The sequence below is a fragment of the Salvia miltiorrhiza genome, chromosome 2 (assembly GCF_028751815.1).
Source record: "Salvia miltiorrhiza cultivar Shanhuang (shh) chromosome 2, IMPLAD_Smil_shh, whole genome shotgun sequence".
NCBI classification, from domain to species: Eukaryota; Viridiplantae; Streptophyta; class Magnoliopsida; order Lamiales; family Lamiaceae; genus Salvia; species Salvia miltiorrhiza.
In genome coordinates, this window is record NC_080388.1 from 49478955 (window position 1) to 49506123 (window position 27169).

Consider the following 27169-nt stretch of genomic DNA (forward strand, 5'->3'; position numbering starts at 1 on the left):
CTCTCTATATATATATATATATATATATATATATATATATATAGGGAAGGGATCAAAAAAGAAAGCTAAATGTAAAAAGAATAAGGAATGAATCTTGACCCTTTAAATCTGCCAATCCAACGGCTCTTGATTTTCTTAATAATCTGAATTAATAACTCACTAAAAGGATAGATTTGTCATAACATATTTAAGTGATCCGAAAATATCTTTAAATAATATGGCAAGATTTGATTATTTCCTTAATCTTAGCAAAACCACAATATATTAGTAACCGAAAATATCAATGAAAAGTATGGTAAGATTTGGTGTATCTCATAGTTTGTGCTTAATCTTTCTATTCTCTGCATATTTTATTTTCTCTCAGAATCTGTGTTTTCTTATTTTTTATTTTCGCATGCCATTGACGTCTTCACGAAGAACCATTTTTTAATGAGAATCTGGAGTTGCGGTGGTTGAACAACAGGAGTCGGAGCGCGGAGGCGGCGAGCTTGAGAGGGATGATGAAGCTCGGTGGAAGGGAAGACAGATGATGAAGCGGCGGTGTACCGGCTGTTTCTGCGCTGCTGCCGTGCTAGTGGTGTGCTTCTGCCGCTGCTGTCCGGAGGTGGCGATGGCATGAGGCGGTGGTAGCAGTCCGTGCGAGACGGGGAGAAAGGCTCGAAGGCGGTGGTAAGCAGCGGTTGCTGCTGTTGCACGAGTATTGCTGCTGTCGTCCTCAGACGGTGCTCGGCGGCGACGTGGCTTGTGGATGATGGAGATGGCGGCTGAAGGTTCAGAGGGAGTTCAATTGAGAGAGAGAGAGAGAGTGATATGTTGTTTAACCGAGTTTTTCTGTTGAATCTTAATATATTTATTCAATAAATTATAGAAATTATTCGTACATATTCAATATATTCTAAGAGTTATTTAGTAATAACCTCATAACATCACAATATTTATTCAATATAATATTTGAGTTATTCAATATAATATGTGAGTTATTCAATATAATATGTGAGTTATTCAATATATTATATGCGTTATTAGTAACCACACTCTATATTATATGAGTTTTTCCTTTCTTTGCAAACATTTATTTTCCTATTGAACTTCCTCTTAATCGCTCAAATAAAATTAGTAATTTATGTAGCATTTTATTTTTCTTATTAGTGTGTTTGTATCATATTTACTTTTTCATTAGTATGTTTGTGTATCAAGAGTTATTTCAAAACTTGTAAATATTAATTTTCGTTCTTTATGCAATAAATAATACTAATTGTATTGTATTGTTCAAAATGAACCTAAATAAGAATTATTTTTGCGAATAAGGATATTAATTTGCTGAATAATTTTCTTTGTGCGATAAACAAAAATTATACATTATAGAATATTGTTCTAAATGTACCTAAATAAGAATTATATTTTTGCGAATAAGGATAGTAATTTGTTCATATTATTCGCACAACTAGAAAGTTTATTCAGTTTAATATGTTAAATTATTCAAATCAGTTAAATGTTCATTCAACAGAGTCTCTATTTCATATTTTGTAACATATTCAGTACATTTTTCACTTTATTCGCAAACATTGAAAGTTTATTCACTAAAATTGTACTGAATAATATTCACTTTATTCGCAAACATTGAAAGTTTATTCACTGAAAATATACTGAATAATATTTAAAATTAATCGAATACCACTTTATTATTAATTGAATAAGTAAAACAAGAATCTGAATAAATTAACTAATACAACGAATATAGTACAAATATGTATTTCAAACAACATTTTCAACTATATGAATTAATATATCTCTCCATATGATGTAAAACCTCCCTGGCTACCATGAAGATCAAAGCTCGGTATGACTTCAGCTGATATTATTATGCTAGTTAATAATCTAAATAATACATAAGCTAACTGCATAATTCACTAAAATTATAGTGAATAATATTGAAAATTCATCGAATAACACTTTGTTATTAATCGAATAAGTAAAACAAGAAACTGAATAAATTAACTAATAAACGAACACACTATAGATATGTACAGTATAGTGAATATGTCACTATAAGATGTTGAATAAAAATACAAATTTTCTGAATAGAAAACAAATATTATACAAATCCAATATTTCATATTAACAGAACACAATTCGAGCACAGGCATCAGCACAAGCATCGAGCTCGGAAACACCACATACTGTAATGCAAGTATCTGATATGGGATCCTTGGCGAAGGCTCCTACTTTCTTCAACATCCTCTTCGATGTTCAAACTCTCTCACACACAAAGATATTAAGAAAATGAATTATTTTCCAACAAAATCAATAAAATTAAGAACAAATCCACTAATCAGAATCAATAAAATTAAGAACACCTCTTCGACGTGTATAGTCAGAAACAAATTGAGTTTATGATACCTTTATAGCCATAGTTTAACAGAGATTCACAACAGAATGCAGCCTAGATTAAAAAAATCACACATCAGATATCATGTGACATGTTTAAAGAGAATGTGAATAGGGCTCAGCCGAAGATCATCAGTTACTAAAAACTGTAGCCCTTCAACAAATCTGCTGCAATGACACATCAGATCAGCCCTTCAACAAATCTACAACACAGATTCATATCAAACAAAAATCAAGCAAGAATTTTAACCATTTATCTAAGCAAGCACCAATAATCATTGAGTTCCGAGTATCAGACAGCGTGCAATCTCTATATTCATTCACATCACCATTTTTTTCCTTCTTCATTTAGAAGGAAACCAGTTTCGGGAAAAGTTTCAACATCACGAACGAAGATTTTGATAACTGTAGAGATGTGAGCTTAGCTTTTAGAAGGGAATCGAAATCTACCTGTACCCGTCGAATCAGAAGGCGAACGGTGAACCTCGCCGATTTCATGACCCAGCATCGACGGAAATTGAGGATATAATCCGGCTTCGGTGACAGCCTGCAGTCCCGACGGCGGCGGTGTTTTCAGGCAGAGGTCGTACCGACGAGTGGATGAAATCCGGACACGCTGCGGCGCCTTCAGATGCACGCGATGACTAGTTACTGATCTTAGACCGCGGCGGCGGTTGGCGAAAGTACAGGGAGGCGTCGGACTTAGGCGGAGCGACGACGTCGCCGGATTACAGAACGAAGAGGCGACGACGACAAATCTTGAAGAGATGAATTCGCGTATGATGTAGGGTTTCTGAATTGAGTGGAGATGGTTTGCAAAAGTCGTGGGAAGGGAGAGAGAATCCCTTATTTACTGACGTTAATCTAGGAATGACAGTTATCTGAATAGCTAAAATTACATATACACCCTCATCCGATTTTTTTATAGTATGTTTTAATTTTTTAGAATAAAAAAAAAACGGAAATAATTATTAATTTGGTGTAATCCTCACTCTTAATTTGTTTAGATTGTATGGTTAAGATTAATTCTTTAATCTTTACACTAAGGGGATTCTTTGTAGATCTCTACCCTATATATATATATATATATATATATATATATATATATATATATGTGTGTGTGTGTGTGTGTGTGTGTGTGTGTGTGTGTGTATTATAAAAGAATTTTGTTTTACAAAAGTTGATTTGCTTGTTATATTCCCTCATATATATTTAATTTAAAAATAATGTGTTTAAAACTATATAATCTACGGAAAAGTTTGTAGCGTATTGAAACTGATTTGTAATATATTGAAACTATATAGTTTATGAAAATGTTGTTCATTATTATGTTTGTCTTTTAATAAAAAAAATGCCTTAAATATACGAAATGCCCATAAAAAAAATTTGTAATGCATTGAAATTTTTTTAATTTATGAAAATATTATTCTTTATTGTTATCAAAACATAAATTTTTTCCAATATAACCACTAGAAGAAAACAAACAAAAATAAAAAATAAAACAAAATAATTAAACAAGGATGTGAACAGGGGCGGACGTAGGTGGAGTCAAGGGAAGGCAATTGCCACCCCTTAATTTTGAGTGTGAAATATCTATTATACCCCAACTAATTATTTATTTACAAACATATCTTTATATTAAACAAGTAATTCCTATTCTTCTCCAAGACTCCAACCGTCCCCTACACTCTTCCTCCTCAAATTCAATTTTCGGCCACTGCTATACTACTGTCTTGCAGTTCAAATTCCATCTTTCCCTGCAATTTTCAATCACAATTCACAACACAGGTAAATCATTAAATCCGTCATTCTCTTTGTCTTTTGATTGTTTGAAGTTCATATATTTATATAATCATATTGATTTGTTAATTGTTATTCCTTTGAATTTTTATGGATAGCTATATCGATGTTGAAGTATTATCAAAAAGTCAATAAAAAGTTGTAAACAGTGAAGAATCGACTACGCAATAGTATGGGTGATGAATGAATGAGTGATAATTTGGTGGTCTATATTGAAAAAGATGTATTTAGTTGTGTTTCTAATTATGCTATTATAAGTTTCAAACTATGACGAATCGTCGCGGTCAGATATAGATTGGATTTCTATGGATAATTTATATATATTTAGCTTTGTTTGATATATTTTTTTTTGTCACTCCTTGATGGAAATCCTGCATCCGCCACTGGATGTGAAGCGAAGTCATCTCATTCCATATACACAAAGAAGTCTTCCTTACAAATTCTACGCGCACACCAACGTCTAGAAAACGATTCCAAATCTTAAAAAGATGACCACAACTACTTAGTTCAACTTTAATAAATGTTCATCCTCCAAAAAAAGAAAAACATGTATAGATACTAGTATATGCTCTGTTTGATAATTTGAACTTCCGAGTAGGTGGACGAAGTCAGCTTAACTAACAAATAAAGATATATCGATCACTTGATCCCCACATATAAAAGATATAACAATTTTAAATTTCTCCATAAATCATCCACACACAACACAAGTGATGATGGAGTGCAGAAAACTGGAAATAACACTTGTGTCAGCCCAAAACCTCCCCAACCTCCGAAATCTAGGGTTGATGAAAGTCTACGCCAAGGTTTCACTCGAAGGCGAAGCGAATACCAGCCTTGTTGACAATGAGGGCGGGACGAACCCGAGGTGGAACTTCGTGGTGAATTACATGGTCAGCGAGTCAACTGTCCGGCGGCATGGAGTCAACGTGGTGGTGAAGCTGCTGTGCAAGAGGAGTCTGGGAGATAGGCTGATCGGCGAGGTCAGAATTCCTGTGAAGGAACTGTTTGATAAGGGATTGAGATCGGAGAGCGTTGTGAGCTACGACGTGGCCGGGACTCCGGAAGGGACGCTGGATTTGATGTACAGTTTTAGTGAGAGAATGGTGGTGAGGAAGCCGCCGTCTTGGTGGACGACGGCGCTCGGGTGTTTGATGCTGGTGGGCGGAGTGATGCTCCTGTTAGGCACACAGTCCAACCATCACTACGTGAATGTTCACGACCAACATGACGAACCGCAGCCTGCGGATCAGGGTTCACGATGCCTACATTTTCTACTACCCTCGCTCATTATTTTATTACTTATTATTATTTTTTGGATGGGGATGCAGAAGAAGACTATCGAGGAAAATGTATTGTTCATTTGTATTAATTGTAGAGTTTGAACTATTAGATAGTTAGATATGTGTGTTTCAGATTGAATCCTCTCACCCATGTTCTATGCTGTATTTCACTGTTAATTTTACAATTTTAATTATAATTATTATAAAAATAAAAAATCATTATTATATTATTAATTCTAATTACTCTCTTTGTCCATAAAACTGTAGTCTTATTATTAATTTCGTCCGCAAAAAATATTCAGGCTTTTGGTGACACCTAAACCACGTTTTTTACGTGGCCATGCCATGATCACCTTTTGGCATTTTTTTTTTCTTTTTTTGTATTATCTAAATTTTTAGCACATTTCAGCTTAAAATAAAATCTATTTATTTTATGTTAGAATTGCCTAATTAGAACTGATTAATTAATTTAACAAAAATAAAAATAAATAAATAAATAAGAAGATGATGGACACTACATTGAAATACGAATAATATTTGAATATATTTCTTTATATTATTGTTGAGACAACTTAACATAATTGATGTGTTAAATAATTAGATTTTTAATATATACTATTAAGTGTAAAAAATATTTTTTAAAAAGGATTTATTATAATAAAAGAAAAAATATATAATTTTATATTGTGCTAAAAAAATCGATAATACAAAAAAAGAAATAAAAAATGCCAAAAGGTGACATGGCATGGCCACGTCAGCAACGGGCTTTAAGTGTCACCAAAAGCCAGAAAAATAGATTTTTTGGGTCGGAAATCGGAGTGTAAATATAAAAAGTGGAAGCTATAGTCCTCATTTTCATTTTTCGTAACATATAATCATCATTTTCACTTTCCGTAACATATAGTCATCTTTCTGAAAATACTGAAAGTCACAATCATATTTTAACAATTAGTTCCCTTCAAATCACACTACAATTTTTATGGACGGAGGGAGTAACATTTATAATAAAAATAAATATATTTAAAAAAAAATTATATACCTTAATTTTCAAATCATAGACATAAATAATTATTTTTAAATAAAAAAATGTATATTAAATATAAAAAAATAATTATAAATTCTAATTGGATGAGTGAATCCTGAGTAACAATTATAAAATTAAACTAAATCAAAACATAATAAAATTGAATAAAATCAAATAAAAAAATAATTAATAAATTGATAGTTGGACACATGGCAGCCACTATTGGGATAAAGCCCAAGTGGACGTTGCCGCCTTTGATCGATTATAAGATCTGAAAATGTTTCTAAGAGCACTCTCAGCAGATCACCTAAGGGAGATTCTATTCATAGCCTCCATTTTACTATTTGTAGCCCCCTAATAATAATAAATAATTATAAAATTATTATTTTACCCTCTAATCTATAGCCCCAATAATTAACTTAAAAACAGCCTTCACATCAACCACCGAAAATCCTAAAAATAAAGGTAGAAAGGGGGGGAAAATCCTAAAAATTAACCACTGAAACTGTAGAAGCATCATGCCCTGCCTCTTGAGAGCACAGACGACGTCCATGGCGGTGACAGTCTTCCTCCTGGCGTGGTCAGTGTAGGTGACAACATCGCGAATCACAAGCTCCAAAAAAATCTTGAGCACTCCGCGAGTCTCCTCGTATATGAAGTTGGAGATTCGCTTAACGCCGCCTTTTCTGGCAGACGGCAGCAGATGGCGGGCTTCATAATCCCCTGGATGCGGAGGACCTTCCTGTGCCGTTTTGCTCTGCCCTTTTACCAGGCCCTTGCCGCCTTTGCCTCTTCCCGACATGCGGTGTTGATTGGGCGGTTTCGAGAGAGAGGTTAGAATTGGGGGGATAACCCTCAGTAATTAAATATTAAGCATAAAAAATTTAATCGATTAAATCTCTGCAAACTAATCTATAACTCTGTTTCAGAAAATCAACCCCCATTTTAGAAAATCTTCTTCACTTGGTTTGTTGTTCTTCATCACATATAAGCAGCAAAATAGGATGGAAAGGCAAAGCCCAATCCCACAAAACAAAAAAAAATCAAAAGGCTAGCTAATTCATTCATCACCAGACAATACTGAGTCTAAGAAGCGAAGCCTATGCAAAAAACTCAATAATTACTTTTTCTTGTTATTTAGAGAATAATGTGAAGAGACCTTAGCATATATTCTACTTGTTGCCACTGTCTTTGAACAGACGCGAGACAAGACCAACTATCCACCACGGTGTCATTGTCAACGACTCGTTCTTGTCAGATATAAGGGCAGGGAAACCATTCTGGCCGACGTCGTCTCTTTCAAACTTATCGCTGGAATAAGTGGACCTTCAAGACCTTCGGCATGGAGGTGGGGGCGGAGCTTCAGCGGTGCACAACTGGTGCTCGTCGTCGTCCTCACCTGGATGGCGCTACCACTGCATCACTGCAATACAGGGTGAAATGACGGAGAATCAATGGCGATGGCGGCATAAGGCTTGTCTAAGGGAGGACATCCGGCAACTGGTGGAAGAGGCTGAGATTGATTTTTGAGACTGAGATTGTTGGATATAGATTAGTTTGAATAGATTTAATTGATCGAATTTTTTGAGCATTTAAGTATTGGGGGCTATAGATTAAAGGGTGAAATTGTAAATTTATAAATATTTATTATTATTATTTTATATAAAGGCTACAAAGAGTAAAACAGAGGCTGGGAATATAATCTCTCATCACCTAAATGCATCACTAACTCTAAATTTAAGCTAAAACAATTGAAAATGAGATTAAAAAAAAATGCATCCAGCAGATCCCCTAAATTGGATGGGGCCCACAAAATTTTTTACACCTACCTAAATTCAATCTTAAATTTACACTCACCCTAAATTTATTTTAAGCTTATAATTAGTAGGGCCCACACATAGTTATTATTTTTATATAGAAAATAGGAGATCTGGTGTATGCATTTATAAAATCGAGATCCCAAAATTAAATAGGGAAGCTTTAGGGAGGAATATAGGAGCATAATTTTGAAATTTCTGATGGGACTGCTCTAAGGGTCTATCTTAACAAAAATAAGGTCTAAGACGAAACAATACACGTGGGTATTTTACCATTATGAAAATATAATATCTATAATAATATGATAAAAAAATACTTTCTTCGTCCCACTTTAAGTGACAAAATTTCTATTTTGGATTGTTCCTTCTTAAATTATAAAATATGAATTAGGTAAAATATAAGAATTCAATGTAGAACATGTCTGAATACTCTTTGTAAATGTCTGAATTGCGAAAAATAAAATTTTCGCTACCTATGAGATTCGAACTCAGGACCATAAATTCATTCAACAAGGTAATGAATCAATCATAGATATCTTGATTATCTAAGGGTTAAAAATGGTTCATATTTTATATTCTAAACGATATTTTTATTTTAGCCTACAGATAATCTAACGGTTGAGATTTAATCTTTGAGCATTTACACTGTAAATGTATAAATTCTATGTAGAATACATATGAATTTGATGTGCAAATGTTTGAATTTTGAAAATTAAAATTTTCGTTTCCTATAGGATTCGAACCCAATCTATGATTTAATATATATTGGGATGAGCTACAATAAAACTCCTTTCCAAATATAAAATAGGAACCGTTTTCAACTTTTAGATCATCAAGATATACAGTTAATGATTATAATTTGTTGGATAAATTTAAGGTACTGGGTTCAAATTCCATAGGGAGCGAAAATTTTAATTTTCAAAATTCAGAGTAAGAGTAAGAGTGTTGATCTCGGGGCGAGTATGTACTGATGTATGGGAAGATTACACAAGTTAGTAGATTCTAAAATCTTTTTTGCTCTTTAATTTAATTTTCAACTTGAGTATTCTAAGGCAGGTGGACTGAGAATAAATGGATTTGAAAGATGGAATTCAACTTATTTAGCTTAAGTATGTTGATTGTTGTTTTTCAATTTTTTCTATTTTCTTTCATATTTTTTTTCTTTACTTTCAATTTTGTTTGCTTCAATTTAATTTTTTTTATTATTAATTAGGAATTCTTTCATTCAATTATGAATTTTTATGCTTATTAATTTATAATTAATTATTAGGATTGATAAATTTAAAATAAAAGGTATAATTTTTTTAAAATTAAAAATTAAATATAATTTATGATACTATAACAAAATTATTTTTTAAAATATTAAATTAAGAAATACTACATCCGTCCCATAAAAACATGCATAATTTTTATTTTTCGTCCATTATATAAAAACATGCACAACTCATTTATAGTAATAATTTTCACACTAAACATAACAAGTAATGTGAGACCATTCAGGATTTCTTAAAATTCGTGCCATTTCAAATTATATACTACTCCCTCCGTCCCAAACGAAATGGCCTATTTCTTTTCGGCACGGAGATTAAGAAATGTGTATAAAATAGATAAAGTGGGTTGGTGGAAATTATTTAAATATTAAGTATAGAGAGAGATTGTATTGCCAAAAAAGGAAACATGACATTTCGTTTGGGACAACCCAAAAAGGAAAACATGACATTTCGTTTGGGACAGAGGGAGTACTATATTTTTATGAGACATATGGAGTATAAAAATAAATATGATAATACGAACAAAATTTCGAGACACTAAATACATCTCATTCTCCTTATAAAGGATACATAGGACCTAATTAAAATAATTAGCAAGTTGAAATGCAACTTGCATTTATAAAAATAGTATAAAAATAGTTAATCTCTGGATCAGAGATGCTTGTACTCTATCGATTTCCAAGTCGGTGACTTAACCAACGTTGTTAACTATGAATGGCGGCTACGAGAATTATTGCAGTGAATTGAGAAGAGTAAAAAAGTTGTTCTTTCTTTCGATCGAGTACACACATGTCCACATTCCTCATATATATATTTTCACTTTCAAATTAGAAGAAATTCCTCCAATATTAAATAAATTATCCCACAACACTTCCTATATTCGAACAGGCAAGTCTCGATTCTAATTACAAGAAAAGGACAAACTAAAAAACGCGATTGATCAGGTCTTCTATTGTCGATTTATGTGACACTTACTATTGTATTTGTGAATAATTAACATGTGACAATATTATGAAATTAGGATCTAGAATTTATACAAAAATATAATGTGGCAATCTTAACCTTCACTCAGCGTTGGATTTCTCACTCCTAGCACGAACTGACACTAGGATTTCACGGAGTCAGAGTACCTTCCTAAACTCCTTTGCAACTCAAACACTCGATTCTATCGGTCGAAGCGAGGTTTGAAATCTTGCCAACTGAACTTCAAACAACAAGTTCTTTGGAGTTAGTTTGACCTAGGCTTTGGATAATCAAGGTTTGCCTAAGGTCTAAGAAAATTTATGTAATCAGCAGTAACTGATTTTTGGCTTTGGGATTCTCTTCTTCGATTCAAGCTCTGGGGAATTTGGGCTTTGGCTGAGAAGCAATTTTGGCAGAGCTTCAGCTTATGTTGTTGAATCGATGAAGATTGAAGTGATCCTCGAGCGCTACTTATAGGAGAAGTCTTGAATAGATCCGTTGGCAGAGAAGGTCTTCAAGATTTCTTCTGTTAGAGAGTAATTTGAACTTGGGCTGAGGCTTCAATCTTCGAGGTTCCTTGTTTGGTGAGAACGGCTATGTTGAAGAGCAGGAGATGCGACGTCTCTGATAAAGTAGTCACCAAATAGGAATGACCTCTGCAGAGAAAAGACGATCCTGAGATCTCTGCATTTAATGCGGCTGTACTTTTGGAGTATGTGGCTTCCTTTGAACGTTGGAGGTTCAGTCCGAGGAAGAATGTTTAACTGATACTTGACTTTAGTATGGGTCCGCTGATTCCACGTGGCACGCATTAAGTAATCAGTTCAAGACTGATTCTTCGACTGATACTTCATTCGACAACTTCAGTCTTCAGTCCTTCGTTCTTCAGTCTTCAGAACAGCAACTAAACTAGAAAAAGAACTCTAACACTTGAGTTCGAGCAGTTCTAGTTTATTACAAATGAAACCTATGGATTTTGGTATCATCAAAACAAGGATTAGGATATTCCATAAAGTTCCCAACAGTCTAAATATGTAATAGCATATGTCACACAAATTGGCAATAGAGAATATTTAATGTGAAAATGAACACAACTACTAGTTCAACATGAAAAAGAAAAGTAATATAGTTATTTTGAGTTGGTGGACAAAGTAAACCTAACTATGAATTAAAGATCATGATTGATGGGCATTTCGATCCACAATTCAAAATCTCACCAAAAAAAAATTCCGACATTACAAGCGTTGAATGATGGCGCGAAGAAATCTGACAATAACAGTTGTGTCAGCCCAAGACCTCCCCGACGTCCGACTTCTAGGGAAGATGAAAGTCTACGCCAAGGTTTCAATCGAAGGCGAACCCAAAACCACCATGAAATCCCCCGTTGACTATGAGGGCAAGACGAATCCGACGTGGAACTTCGTGGTGGATTACACGGTCCGCGAGTCAACTGTCCGGCGGCATGGAGTCAACGTGGTGGTGCAGCTGTGGTGCAAGAGAACTCTGGGAGACAGATTCATCGGCGACGTCATGATTCCTGTGAGGAGTCTGTATAACACGGGGTTGAGATCCAGCTACAAGGTGGCCGGGACTCCGGAGGGGACGCTGGATTTGATGCACAGTTTTAGTGAGGGAAGGGAAGGGCTGCCGTCTGCCTGGAAGACGGCGCTCGGCTGTTTCATGCTGGCGGCTGCAGTCGTGCTCCTCTTAGGCGGAGACTCCGACCACGACCAACCCAAGCCTTCACGTTGGCGCCGTTTTCTACTGCACTCGCTCATTCTTTTTCTGATTCTTACTACTTTTTGGATGGGGATGAAGAAGAAGACTATCGAGGAAAATGTATTGTTCGTTTGTATTGATTGTTATGTTTGAAGTATCACATAGATACATACGTTGTTTTGATGGGTCATGAGGTTTCGATTCAAATAAAATGTTTGTCTCACAAAAACAGGCTCTAGCTAGGCAAAACAATGAAGATGGGCCATCATGAAAATGTGAAATAAAAATATGATCTATCTATTATTCATACAAAAATTATTCTTCTCGTTGTTTTATTTGCAAAATCATTTATAGTATCATTTGTTTTGAGACTTTCTTCTTACTTATATTCTGAATTTCAGTAGATATATCAACACTATTCACATTTGATTTTTATTAGAAATGAATATTGTGCCCAATCTTCCCTTAATTAATACACCCCCCCCTCCTAGATATATCAACACTATATCAACAATATTCACATTTGATTTTTATTACAAATGAATATTGGGCCAAATCCTTCCTTAAAAAGCTTTATAAGGAAGATCTAGTTGCTTCACCATATAAAGTGGCTCATGCCAACCAATGTGGGATACTTTAATTAATACACCCCCCTCACGCGCAGCGTGAATTATCCCAAACACCATATATTGACAACGATATTGGGGGGGGGGGTCCATCATTGGATTGAGTTGGCTCTGATACCATATTAGAAATTAATATTGGGCCCAATCCTCCCTTAAAAGATTTTATAAGGGAGAAGGGTTGTGTCACCATATAAGACCATATCCAGTAATACCTCCTCATTTTAAGGTTTTTGCTGATATTATCTTAAACACACCATCATATTCTCATCCTTCTATTTTCATCTTCAACAATACTTCCTCAAACTCAGGATTTTGCTGACATCGTTGTGGACCCACTCTCAATTAATTTAATATTTATTCACATTTTATTTGAGTTTCACATTCTCATTCTTTAGATATAGTAAAATTAATGTAATAGATATTTTTAATTAATATAAAAATAAACTAATTATTTTTTAAATTTTATATAATATCATTAAATAGTAATAAAGATTTGTTTATTTAAAGCAAATTATTTAATACAAAAGCAAATTTCAGTTTTAAAAATTAAATATCCTAAATTGAAACCAATAAAAATAAATACTTTTTTTAAAATAATAAAAAAGAAGAAGAAGAGAGAAGTGAAAAAAAAAGTGAAAAAAGAAAAAGTATAAACGGAAAACAAAAATAAAAAATGAGAGAAACTAAAAATAAAATAAAAAATTCTCTCACCTTGTGCGTGTCAGATGTGGTGGAATCACCTCCCCTCTCTCCTCTCTCCTCCAACCACCTCCCAAATGTAAAACCCTCTAATGGTCTAATTTGTAGGGGTGAGCAGAAACCGAACCGATACTGAAAATCGAACCGAACCGGATTGGTGCAGTTCGGTCCCAATTCTATTGGTTCGGTTTTCGGTTCGATTTTGAAAAGTAAAAACCAAAAAATTTTGGTTTGGTGTCGGTTTCAATTTTTTGGTTCGGTTTTAAACCGAACCGAACCGATACATTTAATATTTTATTATATATAATTATTTTTCTAATTTTTTAACCTAAAAGTAAAACCCTAATTCATAATTCACAATTTGAATTTCTCCTCCCAGCCTACCCGCCGCTCTCTCCCTTCCATTCCATACTCCTCTCTTCTGCTCTCCACGCCATGCAGTTCTGCCCTCCGGCTCCGGCAGTCCGGCGATCGTCGGCGCGCGTGTAGGCGCGAGGCCCGCTGCCGTCCGCGTCAGTCGTCCCCTGCCCAGGCGCGACTGCCTGCTGCCGTCCTCGTCCGCTGCAGCCTGCCGTCCGCCACTCCTTCGCGTCGCCAACAGCCCAGACTCCCCTTCCGGTGCATCACTCTCCCGGCGGCCGTCTTCCAATTTCAAGTTTCAGGCGTCCCTCTCTCGATGTTTCCAGTTTCAGGCGTCCCTCTCCCGGCGGCCCTCTTCCAGTTTCTAGTTTCCCGGCGTCCCTCTTCAGACGTGAAATTCGCCATCGGTTCGGTTTGGCATCTATGATTGGTGCGGTTCGGTGCCAAATTTGAGCATCGGTTCGATTTTCGATTTTGAGTTTTTGGTTCGATTTTGCACCGAACCGAACCGATGCTCACCCCTACTAATTTGGGGATGCAACCCCAAATACATTTCCAATAATCATGCCACTATCTCCAATCAATTTGGGACACTTTAACAATTTTTTAAACAGTTTCGCTAGAACTTGTTAATTAAATCTATCCATAATCCATTGGACCAATATGCTAATACAAAGTTGCGGACTAGTGCATTAGTTACAAAAGAATATTTAGAAAATAAATGGATATAATATATTCGTATATTATTTTACCTTCAAAAAGTTTGGGCCATCCCACAATTTTGGGACCCTGACCTCCTCAGAGTCGGGTCTAATGTTTGGATAAATTCAACACCGTTGTAAAAGATATTTGCACATGCTTACTGTTGGGTATCTTCGCCTAGCCAGGGTTCACCGCTTGATTCCCGACCGTCCTGCCGCCTTCACACGACACTCTAGTGCCAAGCTCCTCTTCACGTTTCTTCCTCTTTGTCTTCTTCTTCTGCACCTTCTTCCTCTTCTGCGTGTACCTGCAGAACACCAGAAAAACAGCAAGTCAACAGATTCAAAGAGAGAAAAGAAGGAAGACAGAAAAGTAGGAAAGTCCGGAGAAGATTCGAGGTGGGAAAAGTGTGTCCTTGAGGACACTTTGGCTCAGATTTTCCCACAGTAGGCTCGGCTCTTCCAGCAGCTCAATGATCACGGCAAATGGGAGATGGAAGAACAGATCAGCGCACAAATCTCGCATGCACAACCACCAAGATCAGGAATCCGATGGTCAGGATTCCGGTGGCTCACACACCCACAGAGTATCACCAAGCAGGAAACCGATGGACAGGAATCCGGCGATACAAGCACTCAATCGAAGTGAAGTTCACACCCACAGTCACCAATCAGGAAACCACGAACAGGAATCCGGCGACACTTCAAGAAGGGATAGCAGAGCCTTCCAAGAGAAATGGTGTGAAAAACTTACCTCGATCAAAGGCTTACAGAGGGGATAAAAAGGGGTGGAGTGGAGGTCATTGGGAAGGAGGGAGGAGCATTGAAGTCGGATCGAGGTGGGAATCGAGGAGACGGGCGGCGGAAAAGATGGAGCGGCGCAGAGGAGTGAGGATATGGGGGGGGGCTGAGTGAGATGAGGTAAATCAGATGTGGTAGAGGGCTAGGGTTTGGGAAATGGGCTGGGGAAGTGATTTGGGCCAGAGGGGTTAATGAGAATTGGGCCAACTCTCCACACTTACAAAATAAAATGTGTTATCTCTGAAAAATGGTTTTACATTAAATTCGTACATCGAATATTTTTCATATGAAATAATTACGAAATCATGGTTGTAAAAAATGGTTTTAGTGACATTAATTCAAAATATAAACGTTTAATGATATGTGGAATAGTTTCAAAAAATAAAATTATAAAATCATGCATATTAACAAAATAAAATCTGAAATTTCAAAATTTTAATAAAAAAAAAAAAGAAAAGATAGATAACTAAAAGGGTATTTTTATATCTTCATCATTTGAATAACGAAAATTTATACACTCTATTACAATTAGGGCTGTCTAAATGGTTATCGGGTTTTGGGTATCCAATTAACCGAATCGAAATTCCCGGGTTTGAGTATCCAATAACCGAAAATTTCAGGTATTGGGTCGGTTTCGGTTATTGTTTTTTTGGAAATTTCGGTTATCGGTTAACCCGAAAAACCGATCGGGTTAACCGAATAACCAAAAATTATTTTATTAATTATTTAATATATATATATATATATATATATATATATATCATATATAATATATTTATAAATTAAAATTAGAAATTTAGATTAGAAAATCAGTTCAGAATCCTAAACGGAAGAACCCTAATTCTAGCACCTCCTCCCAGCTCCCTGAATCTCGTCCGCCTCCTTCACCCTCTCCGACGTCCGACGCCATCCACCGCCCTCCGTCAGCGCGACCTGCCCTAAGCGCGACTACCTAAGCGCGACTGCCCTAAGCGCGACCAGGCCGCTCCAGCCTCCTGTCCAGGCCGCTTCGACGCGCCACCGAGCTCCGGCAACCGACAGTCCACAGGTATGGTTTGAGCTCTATTGATTAACCTCTTGCTATATCTTGCAAATTTAGAAATTGCTTATGATTTAGAAATTAACCTCTGATGAGTGATGATTTAGAAATTAACCTCTGAATTTCAATGAAATAATTGTTAAATTTGTTGTGAATCTTGTGATGTAGAGTGATAGGGGTGGGCCGGGTGGCATTAGATTCAATTCGTTTGATTTTCTTTGAATTTGTTGTGATGTAGCACTGTAGCAGTACTCTTTTAATTTGTAGAATTGTTCATGAATGCCAATAATTGTTCATGGATTTGATTCAATGAAATACTTGCTATATCCGCTGGGAATTAGTTATGAAATAATTGATGTTATTGATTTTGGATTTGTTTTGAATTTCAATGACATACTTGCTATATCATATTTTGAATTTTATTTTTTAAATGGGTATTTCGGATACCTAAATAACCCAATTGGTTAACCGAAGCGGGTATTGGGTAACCGAACTCTTAAAACGGTTCGGGAACGGTTATTGAAATTTGACAATTTCGGGTTCGGGTAACCGAAAATTCGGGTACGGGTAACTGAACCCAAACCGATCGACACTACAGTCTATATTTTACTAAGGAAAATTATTATTTTATTTTTTCCTCTAAATGTTGCACATAATGTGCACATGCTAGTGAGCTTGCAAGCGTGGCCACCCACCTCGCCTCGGGTGAATCCTGGCAATCGGCATTTGGGACTGGGATTGTGTGCATAGAGCGCCTCTAAGGTCTAATAAAATTAGAAATTTAATTTAAATTCTTAAACAAAACCAGCTCGATAAGTATTAATTTGTGTTAATATATGATCTTATCCCAAACTTCAATCCTTCATTTTCAATATAAATGACCAAAATTCGATCTAGAGCAATGAAATATACTCATCAGAACGTAGACTAATCATGTCATTCAAAATTTTCATCAAAATTAAGCATTTAATCCACAAAATAAATTAGTGCATCGTCAATACCAATTTTCTAAGCATCTTTTTTTCAACGGAAAAAAAAAAAAAAAGAAACACGGCAAAGCGATTGTGCATGAAAGAGAAATCTATGGCTGCAAATCTACGAGATCAAATAAGGAGATTAACCTAAACTTGTTACCTAAAAATCAGGTAAAACAATCATATTTTTATATGAGTGAAAAATTAGTCTTCTCATCACAAACCGGCCAAACCTTATAATAATAGTAGAAACTAGTTAGTTGAACCAATTAGTTAAAGGCATTATCAAGTTATATGTCGAGTTCGAGGCCGACAATTCCACCACTTCACCAGTTTCCTTCTTCATCTCCAAATAAAAGATCTCCACAGAGACAGCATTAATGGAGTGCAGAAAACTCGAAATCACGCTGGTCTCCGCCCAACATCTCCCCGATGTCCGAACCAGCGGTCGGATGAAAGTGTACGCCAAGGTCTCGCTCAAGGGAGAGTCCAAAACCACCAAGAAGAGCCACGTGGACTACGAGGGCGGCACCAATCCCAGGTGGAACTTCGTCGCCCATTACACCGTCAGCGAGTCCACCGTCCGCCGCCCGGGACTCAGCGTCACGGTCAAGCTGGTGTGCAGGAGGACTCTAGGCGACAGGTTCGTCGGAAAAGTGAAGATTCCGGTGAAGAGCCTGTTTGATATGGGCCAGAAATCGCGCAAGATTCTGAGCTATGACGTGGCCGGGGGCGGGAGGCTCAATTTGCTCTACAGTTTTAGCGACAGGATGTTTGTCAGGCAGCCGTCATCGGGCTGGAAGACGGCGTTTGAGACCGTAGGGTTTTTGGTGCTCGTCGGAGGGGCCATGCTCCTCTTGGATGGTGATTCCGATCGCGACGAAGATGGTGATGATCCGAGACCCTCCGAGGCTTCGGAGGTTGTTCCTGTTGAGGAGGATGTATTCTACGACGCTTCTTCAAGGAGCGGCGGTGAGGATTGAACACCAGACTTTTTTTTTGTTTTTGCTAAAGCGATATTTCCAACATACTAAGGCCGGCTGATTTATACATTCCATTGCTCATTTGAGATTTGTACACTTTGAATTTAACTGTTTGGATGGATCTAATACGCTTTGTTGGTATTTGGAAAGTAATGAATGTAATCCAATTACTTACACGAAGTCATGAACAAATAGGCATTTGACTAAATTAAAGCCATTGGTCTTGAAACATGAATTATATATGTAGGTGCAACAGCGTAGCACGTTTCGTGAATATGGTCGTAGAGAGGGAGACACCGGCGGTGACTTTGCGTAAACATCAGTCCATGTAACATAGGACTGAGCTTTAATATTGCTGCCATTTCCACTTTCCAGTCTCTGAAGCAAAGGCAGTTTTAAGGTTTAATTGTTTTAATTTCTTGAAAAAATAAAAGGTTTAATTTCTTTAAGTTTCAGTATTGCATTTTCATCCCCAATGGAGAGCATAAATTAAAATGCATCTTCTTGTCACGTATTTGACTTGTGATATATGAATGTTTCATACATTACATTTTTGATTGCATGGTGCAATAGGATTGCCCGCCACCTGAACCTCGAACCGTCCCTGACCCGCCCCAGATCCCACTCGAACTTGGAACCGTCCCTGACCCGCTCCAGATCCCACTCGAACTTGGAACCGTCCCTGACCCGCCTGAAAAAAAAAAAGGAAAATTCTAAAATCAGCCCCTTTTCTCTCTCTCTCTCTCCATTCTCTCTTCTTCCTTTTCTTGCTTTCCTCTCTCGAACTCTCGCTCCCTCTCTCTGAGACAACAGCCGCATCCTCCTCCGGCAACTCCGCCGCCAGCCGATGACATCTCTCTCCCTCCCTCTCCCCCATCTCCTCTCTTTCTCTTTCTCTCTTTCTACTTAACACATATGTACCAATTATTTTCTCAAAATGTGTGTCCAAGTGGTACACTTGTTGGATGGAGGTAATACATAATAAGGTATGATAACCTTTATATACAATTTAGACTATTTCGTGTATATGAGATATATTTATTATTATTTTCATTTATCATAATTAAGTAGTTAGATTTTATAGAATATTTATCTTTTTTCAGGATTCTGAAAAGAGTTTCAAATATGTATCAAATAGATTTTGGATAAGGTAGTAATGTAATTAGTGAATATATTTTTGTAATATTTTAATATATAATGAATTAATATACAATTATTTAAATATATAGTAAATAATTTACACAATTACTTTTAAAATTAAATCTATAATAAGAATATATAATAGGGAAATCTATATTTTCTGCCCAAAAAACTTTTTTATATTATTATGTATAGTATAGATGATTAGCATTGTTTTCACTAAGTGGCATGGACTAGAATTGCTCATTGACTCAAATTTAAAACTCCCTATTATATGTATGACGCCAATTAGTTATAAACTCAACTAGTTTCAAGTGGCACGACCAATTATATGTAGAGTAACTCATCCAATTGTCCAATTGTCTTGATTTAGTGAGAACGTACAAGTCAGACAACATACAAAGTCAACCAAAGTACAAGATGTTGATGCAATAGAAGATACTCCCTCCGTCCCACTCCAATAGGCTCAGTTTCCTTTTTGGGTTGTCCCACTCCAATAGGCTCAGTTTCCTTTTTAGGTAAAAAAATGGTACTTAATTGGTGTGGACCACACCACTTTACTACCACTTTTCTACTAAAAAGTAAGTTTTCTTAATCTCCGTGCCCAAATGAAGTGAGCCTATTGGAGTGGGACGGAGGGAGTATGACCAATTCTGAAAGGTATCAACTACTGTATATGTATATATGTCGAGCACATGAATTCCGATAACACAAACCCAATAGAATAGTCAATACAAAACAATGTCAAAGCAATACTACAATTCAAGAGTTATGGGCCACAATCCAAGGACACAGTTCGCGGATGCCACAGCTTTCTATTTAACTCTTGTTTCCGCCGACAATCTTACATGCGCACGCCGGCGGAGGTTCGACTGGACGGCGGCGCCGTCAAGAAAACAGACGTTGACGTGGCAGGAGGGACGAATCCCACGTGGAACTTTGAGGCTCATTACCCGGTAACCAAGTCTGTCCTCGAAACAGGAGAGGACCTCACGGTGCGGCTGTATTATAAGAGAAGTGTGGGGCACACGTTTATTGGTGAAGTCAAATTATGCCTCACCAATCTCTTTGATAAGTCTGAGAACGCTGTGACATGCCCTGTGCAGGGGGATCCTCACGGGAGATTGAATATCTCCTACGGTTTTCATATATATGGTTCAAATTCGTGATCACTCTTCAATGTTTCCATCATAATATTATCTTATTTCATCCATTTCTCTTGTTTCCGTCCTCATCAGGTTTTCGGTATCTTTGCTGATTCATCAAAAAAGGATATCCCAAATTTATTTAATTAGTGATTGATTTACAAGTTTGGATTACTAGAGCATTTCATTGTAATTGTATATAATTTGTCCATCAATGCCCTTGTTTCTTTGTGATTTTCTGTCACCATTTCTTCCTATTGTAAAATTTTCGTTAATGCGTAACACAAGTCAGGTACGTACATGTTAAGAATTGACGAAGAAATTGCGATGAACACAAAAGATTTACGTGGTTCGGGCTGAAACCCTACATCCACGGGACCAAGAAAGGGAACTTCTACTATTGATTCGCGAACTGAGAATTTTACAAGGTGTTACAAGTGTTGACTGGTGTTTTTTTACATTAGACACCCAATTGCTCATTATACAGCAAACTTTGAAAATAACGAGCTGTAAACAACCATCAAAGAAACCGTTATGCAAAACAGTCAGCTCTGCAAAAGAAACTTTGACTCTGTCTCTGGAGTGTTGACTCTGCCTTGGCAACTCTGACTCTGATATGCCTCGGCTCTGACTCTGGCATCAGCGCGACCTCTCTGCTCTGCCAGCGGCGCGATCTCTCTGCTCTGGCAGAAGACCGATTCCTCTGACGAACCGATTCCTCTGGCGAACCGAGTCCTCTGGTCTGCCAGCAGCGAATCCTCTGACGAACCGATTCCTCTGGCGTACCGATTCCTCTGGTCTGCCAGCAGTGATTCCTCTACTCTGGCAACTTCACCAGAGTAAACTTTACAACTCCAGAGTACACAAACTAGATTATAAGCTTACGAAATCATATACAACAAATATCCACCTGATTTCTAAGCTAATAATCGACAACAATAACAAAGGCTCCAGTTCTTTCTCCGAAACATTTTAATTCTATATCAAACTTCAAATCAGCAGATTTACCAACTTAAGACAATGCTCAAACTTAGCAGTAGGCAAAGCCTTAGTCAGCGCATCAGCTGCATTCTCCTCCGTCCCAACTTTTTCCATCTTCACCAGTCCTTGATCAACTATATCCTTTATGAAATGCATTCTGACATCTATGTGCTTAGATCTCTCATGAAAAGTTTGATGTTTCATAAGATACAAAGCACTCTGACTGTCACACTTCAAAGTTACAGAACTTTCCTCAATACCAAAATCGTGCACTAATCCTTTGAGCCACACAGCTTCTTTGACAGCTTCGGTTGCAGCCATGTACTCTGCTTCAGTGGTTGATAATGCAACTACAGATTGTAATGAAGATTTCCAACTAACAGCTGATCTAAAGAGTGTGAAAATGTAACCTGACTGAGATCTCCTGTTGTCTGTGTTAGCAGCATAGTCAGAGTCAGTGTATCCCATCAAGAAAGGCTTGCTGATGTCTTCCTTCCTCTTGAACAAAACAGCTCTGTCTGCACTGCCCTTTAAGTACCTCAGCACCTTCTTGAGAGCTTCCCAATGCTCTCTACCAGGATCCACCATATACCTGCTCATAACACTTATAGCTTGTGCAATGTCTGGCCTAGTGCAGACCATTGTGTTCATCAAGCTTCCCACTAAATTTGAGTAAGGTATATTTATCATTTGGTGTCTCTCTATGTCATTCTTTGGTTTCTGTTTATCTGAGAGTTGCAGATGAACAGCTAGGGGCACTGTAACAGCCTTTGATTCATGTATATTGAATTTCCTTAACATCTTCAATATGTAATCTTTTTGACATAACCATAGCTTTCCAGCCTTCCTGTCTCTCACGATATCCATCCCAATAATCCTTTTGGCTGCACCAAGATCTTTCATTTCAAACTCTTGATTCAAACCATCTTTGATTACCTTGATTTCAGCCTTATCTTTGCTAGCTATTAACATGTCATCTACATATAGCAGCAAATATGCAACAGTAACTTCATTCCTTTTCTTCAAATAAACGCAGCTATCATATGCAGACTTTGTGAATCCCATCAACTCCATATGCTCATCAAACCTTTTGTACCATTGCCTTGAACTCTGTTTGAGACCATATAAGCTTTTCTGAAGTAAACATACCTTGTTGCTTGTCTCTGGATGTACAAACCCCTCAGGCTGGACCATATGGATCTTCTCCTCCAACTCTCCATGTAGAAATGCGGTTTTAACATCCATCTGCTCAAGCTCCATATCAAACTGAGCTACAACTGACAGCATAACTCTGATGGAAGTATGCTTAACCACAGGTGAGAATACTTCATTATAATCAATTCCCTCCTTTTGAGTGAAACCTCTTGCCACCAATCTTGCTTTGTACCTGGTCTGCTCCTTCCCAATAACCTCAATCTTCTTCTTGAAGATCCATTTGCAGCTTACTAATTTCTTGTTCAGTGGCTTTGACACCAGTATCCAGGTACCATTCCTTTCAAGAGAGTTCATCTCCTCCTTCATGGCTAAGAGCCATTGTTCTCTCTCTGGTCCCTTCATAGCCTCTGCATAGGATTTGGGCTCCTGATACTCCAGCTCCTCTGCAATGCTCAAAGCAAAGTATACCATCTCAGCTTGGTTATATCTCTGAGGTGGCTTGGGCTGCCTCCTTGCTCGATCCCTTGCTAGTTGGTATGAGCTTAGATTATCAGAGCTGCTCCCAACATCTTCATCATCTGCAGCTTGTTGAGAGACTTCAGTTGCTCCACCTGATTCATTATCAGCATGGTTTCTATCAAACAATTCATCCAACAAAATTTTACCATCTGCATTTTCTTTCTCTGGATCAGATCCTACTTTATAAGGCATGAGAGCTTCATAAAAAACTACATCTCTGCTGATGTATACTCTCCCCATTCCTGGTTCAGTGCACCACAACTTGTACCCCTTCACACCCTTGGGGTAGCCCAACATCACACATTTTAAGGCCCTTGGTTCAAGCTTCTCTTGTCTGACATGTATGTATGCTCTGCACCCAAAAATCTTCAAATGTGAATAGTTGGATGTAGAACCATACCAGAGCTCATCTGGAATTCTGAATTCAATAGCGGATGAAGGAGATTTGTTGATCAAATAGGCTGCAGTGACAGCAGCCTCTGCCCAGAATTTCTTTGGCATCCCTGAGTCAAACAACATACACCTTATCCTTTCCAGAATGGTCCTATTCATCCTCTCAACAACCCCATTCTGCTGTGGAGTTCCTGGGACTGTCTTGTGTCTCTGGATTCCCCTTCCAGAGCAGAAATCATTGAATTCCTTGGACACAAATTCCAAACCATTATCAGTCCTCAGGCACTTCACCTTGGTTGCCTTTTCAGTCTCCACCTCATTACACCACACTTTGAATTTCTCTAGTGCCTCAGTTTTATCCTTCAAGATGAACATCCACAACTTCCTAGAGTAATCATCCATTATAGACATGTAATATCTCCCTTTTCCAAGACTTTCAGTTTGTGTTGGTCCCCACAAATCAGAGTAAACATAATCCAGAGGAGCTTTAGATGTATGTTTACCTGTATCAAATGGGAGTCTCTTACTTTTGCTTAAGATGCACTGCTCACATATGTCCACCTTGAATGGAATAGGGTTACTGATCTTGTTCTGTTTCAGCAACTGATTGAGCCATTTCTCTCCAACATGAGCCAATCTTTTATGCCACAAGATTGAATCATCCTTCTTCATAGAGTCAGACTGCCCTGTGATGGCTGTGGCTTCTAAGTAATACAAATCATTCCTCCTCATCCCCTTCAAAATGACCTTGTTGTCTTTGGTGACAACAACTCCACCCTTTACAGATCTCCATTCATACCCCTTCGTTTCAAGAGATCCAAGGGATATCAGATTCCTTTTTAGACTAGGGATGTACCTCACCTCCATCAAAGTCCTGATGGTGCCATCATGCAGTCTGAACTTTATACTCCCATTTCCTTTGATTTCACAGGTCTGGTTATTTCCAAGAACCACTGTTCCTTCCGATTGAAATTGCAAATCAGTAAACCAACTTTTAACTGGACACATGTGGAAAGAACACCCTGAATCCAGTATCCATTGGTCATCCAAATCACCTTGCATCACATTCAAAGCCTCTGCAGTGTCACACTGCTCTTGCTCATTGGGCTCTTGCTTCTTGGTAGTGTTGGACTGTTTTTGGTTTTTCTTCCAAATGTGGCAGTCCCTCTTCCAATGGCCCGGCTTCTTGCAGTGATAGCAAGTTTGAATATCATCATCAGAGTTCTTGTTTCCCTTCTCCTGTTTACCCTTCTTGAATTCCTTCTTGGATTTCTTGGATTTATCCCCTTTCTGTTTTACAGTCAAGCCCTCACCAACAGACTCTTTCTTGTGAGCTGATGTTGATGATGCCTTCTGCAGTTCCTTAGATTTCAGAGCACTGAACCTCCTCCACTGTGATGTCACTTTCTCTCCCATACAACATAGCATCCTTGAGTTGATCATATGAACTCGGGAGAGCATTGAGTAGGATAATTGCTTGATCCTCATCTCCTATTCGCACATCAACATTTTCAAGATCATCAATGATCTTATTGAATATCTCCAATTGATCATCAATCGGTTTTCCATCCAAGATTCTGTAGGAGTACAACCTTTGCTTCAAGAACAACCGATTCGCAAGCGATTTCGTCATGTAAATCGCCTCCAACTTTGCCCACACCGCTGCTGCAGATTTCTCCCTGGCTACCTCCCTCAAAACCTTATCACCTAGGCATAGGATGATAAGGCTATGGGCCCTCTCACGCATTTCTGCTTTCTTGAGTTCTGCCTCCATAGCTGCCGCGGAATCCCTTGTAACCGCCGATGAAGAAGATTCATCATCCCCTTTTAGAGCTGCCGCCAAACCTTGCTGGGTTAACAATGCACGCATCTTGATACGCCATAACCCAAAATCATTTTTCCCCGTAAACTTCTCGGTCTCAATTCGTGGCATCGACATTCCTGCGTCGGTTGTGGATCAAGAATTCCCACAGACGGCGCCACTTGTTAAGAATTGACGAAGAAATTGCGATGAACACAAAAGATTTACGTGGTTCGGGCTGAAACCCTACATCCACGGGACCAAGAAAGGGAACTTCTACTATTGATTCGCGAACTGAGAATTTTACAAGGTGTTACAAGTGTTGACTGGTGTTTTTTTTACATTAGACACCCAATTGCTCATTATATAGCAAACTTTGAAAATAACGAGCTGTAAACAACCATCAAAGAAACCGTTATGCAAAACAGTTAGCTCTGCAAAAGAAACTTTGACTCTGTCTCTGGAGTGTTGACTCTGCCTTGGCAACTCTGACTGATATGCCTCGGCTCTGACTCTGGCATCAGCGCGACCTCTCTGCTCTGCCAGCGGCGCGATCTCTCTGCTCTGGCAGAAGACCGATTCCTCTGACGAACCGATTCCTCTGGCGAACCGAGTCCTCTGGTCTGCCAGCAGCGAATCCTCTGACGAACCGATTCCTCTGGCGTACCGATTCCTCTGGTCTGCCAGCAGTGATTCCTCTGCTCTGGCAACTTCACCAGAGTAAACTTTACAACTCCAGAGTATACAAACTGGATTATAAGCTTACGAAATCATATACAACAGTACATATGGTACATGTAAAGGCATCCTTAATGGTGGCAGAGGAAGCATTGTTGTGGGAAAAGTTAAATGGAGAAAGAAGGAGAGAGAATAAGTAAAATTGCTTCCAAAGAAGCACGCATGATATTGGGCCCACTTATCACTTTTTTTTCTTTTATCAAACATTTTTCATTGTTCAATGAATTTTTAATTGCTTTCAAGTATGACATTTTTTTTGTTTGAAATATGACTTGCCATGTTTTGCTTTCAGTTTTTTTCTTTCGCTAAATTTCATATACGTTGTTACTTATTAAAGTTAAATATAAATATGATATATTTTTTTTTGCTAAAGTTCATATGCTTTGACTAAAGTATTAATTTTATTAAAATTAAATATAAACACAAATATATATAGTATAATACTCCCTCCGTCCCACTCAAGACGCAACATTGCTTTTGGGCACAAGATTTAAGGAGTCATATATTAAGGAGTGATAAAGTAGGAGAGAAGAAGTAATAAAGTGATAAAGTAGGAGAGAGAATGTAATAAGAAAATATTTAATTAGTGATAAAGTAAGAAAGAGAAAATAAAAAAGTGATAAAGTAGGAGAGAGAATGTAATAAGAAAATATTTAATTAGTGTTAGTTTTTGCCAAATAAAGAATGTAGCATCTTGGTTGGGATGGCCCAAAAAGGAAAATGTTGCATCTTGGGTGGGACGGAGGGAGTATATATATTGTGTGTGATGTGAAAAAAGTGGATATTATGACAATGGGACCCATAAATAGTTAAATGTGAGAAAGTACGATTGTTAAGAAAGTTCAAGGA

The 27169-nt window shown here is 37.5% G+C and overlaps 2 protein-coding genes and 1 pseudogene across 2 annotated transcripts; 2 read left to right on the forward strand and 1 right to left on the reverse strand.

Moving 5' to 3' along the window:
- The first annotated feature begins 4904 nt into the window (after positions 1 to 4904).
- LOC131009657 (protein SRC2-like) lies at positions 4905 to 5609 on the forward strand. The gene is made up of 2 exons (XM_057937069.1): positions 4905 to 5442; positions 5605 to 5609. Exons 1-2 carry the CDS (start codon positions 4905 to 4907, stop codon positions 5607 to 5609), a joined length of 543 nt encoding a protein of 180 aa, XP_057793052.1.
- A 1280-nt stretch (positions 5610 to 6889) lies between these two features.
- LOC131011942 (histone H4-like) lies at positions 6890 to 8107 on the reverse strand (annotated as a pseudogene).
- Positions 8108 to 11692: 3585 nt separating this feature from the next.
- LOC131009658 (uncharacterized) lies at positions 11693 to 18897 on the forward strand. Its single transcript, XM_057937070.1, has 3 exons — positions 11693 to 12415; positions 17825 to 18437; positions 18696 to 18897. The coding sequence occupies exons 1-3, from the start codon at positions 11795 to 11797 to the stop codon at positions 18707 to 18709; spliced, it is 1248 nt and encodes a 415-aa protein (XP_057793053.1). The 5' UTR covers positions 11693 to 11794; the 3' UTR covers positions 18710 to 18897.
- Positions 18898 to 27169: the final 8272 nt, after the last annotated feature.

Bases quoted from the DNA above. Each gene is read 5' to 3' on its own strand.
- LOC131009657 (XM_057937069.1), top strand. From the start codon at position 4,905: ATGGAGTGCAGAAAACTGGAAATAACACTTGTGTCAGCCCAAAACCTC.
- LOC131009658 (XM_057937070.1), top strand. From the start codon at position 11,795: ATGATGGCGCGAAGAAATCTGACAATAACAGTTGTGTCAGCCCAAGAC. The intron at 12,416-17,824 runs TGAAGTATCACA...TCCAAATAAAAG, and splicing joins TTTGTATTGATTGTTATGTT to ATCTCCACAGAGACAGCATT.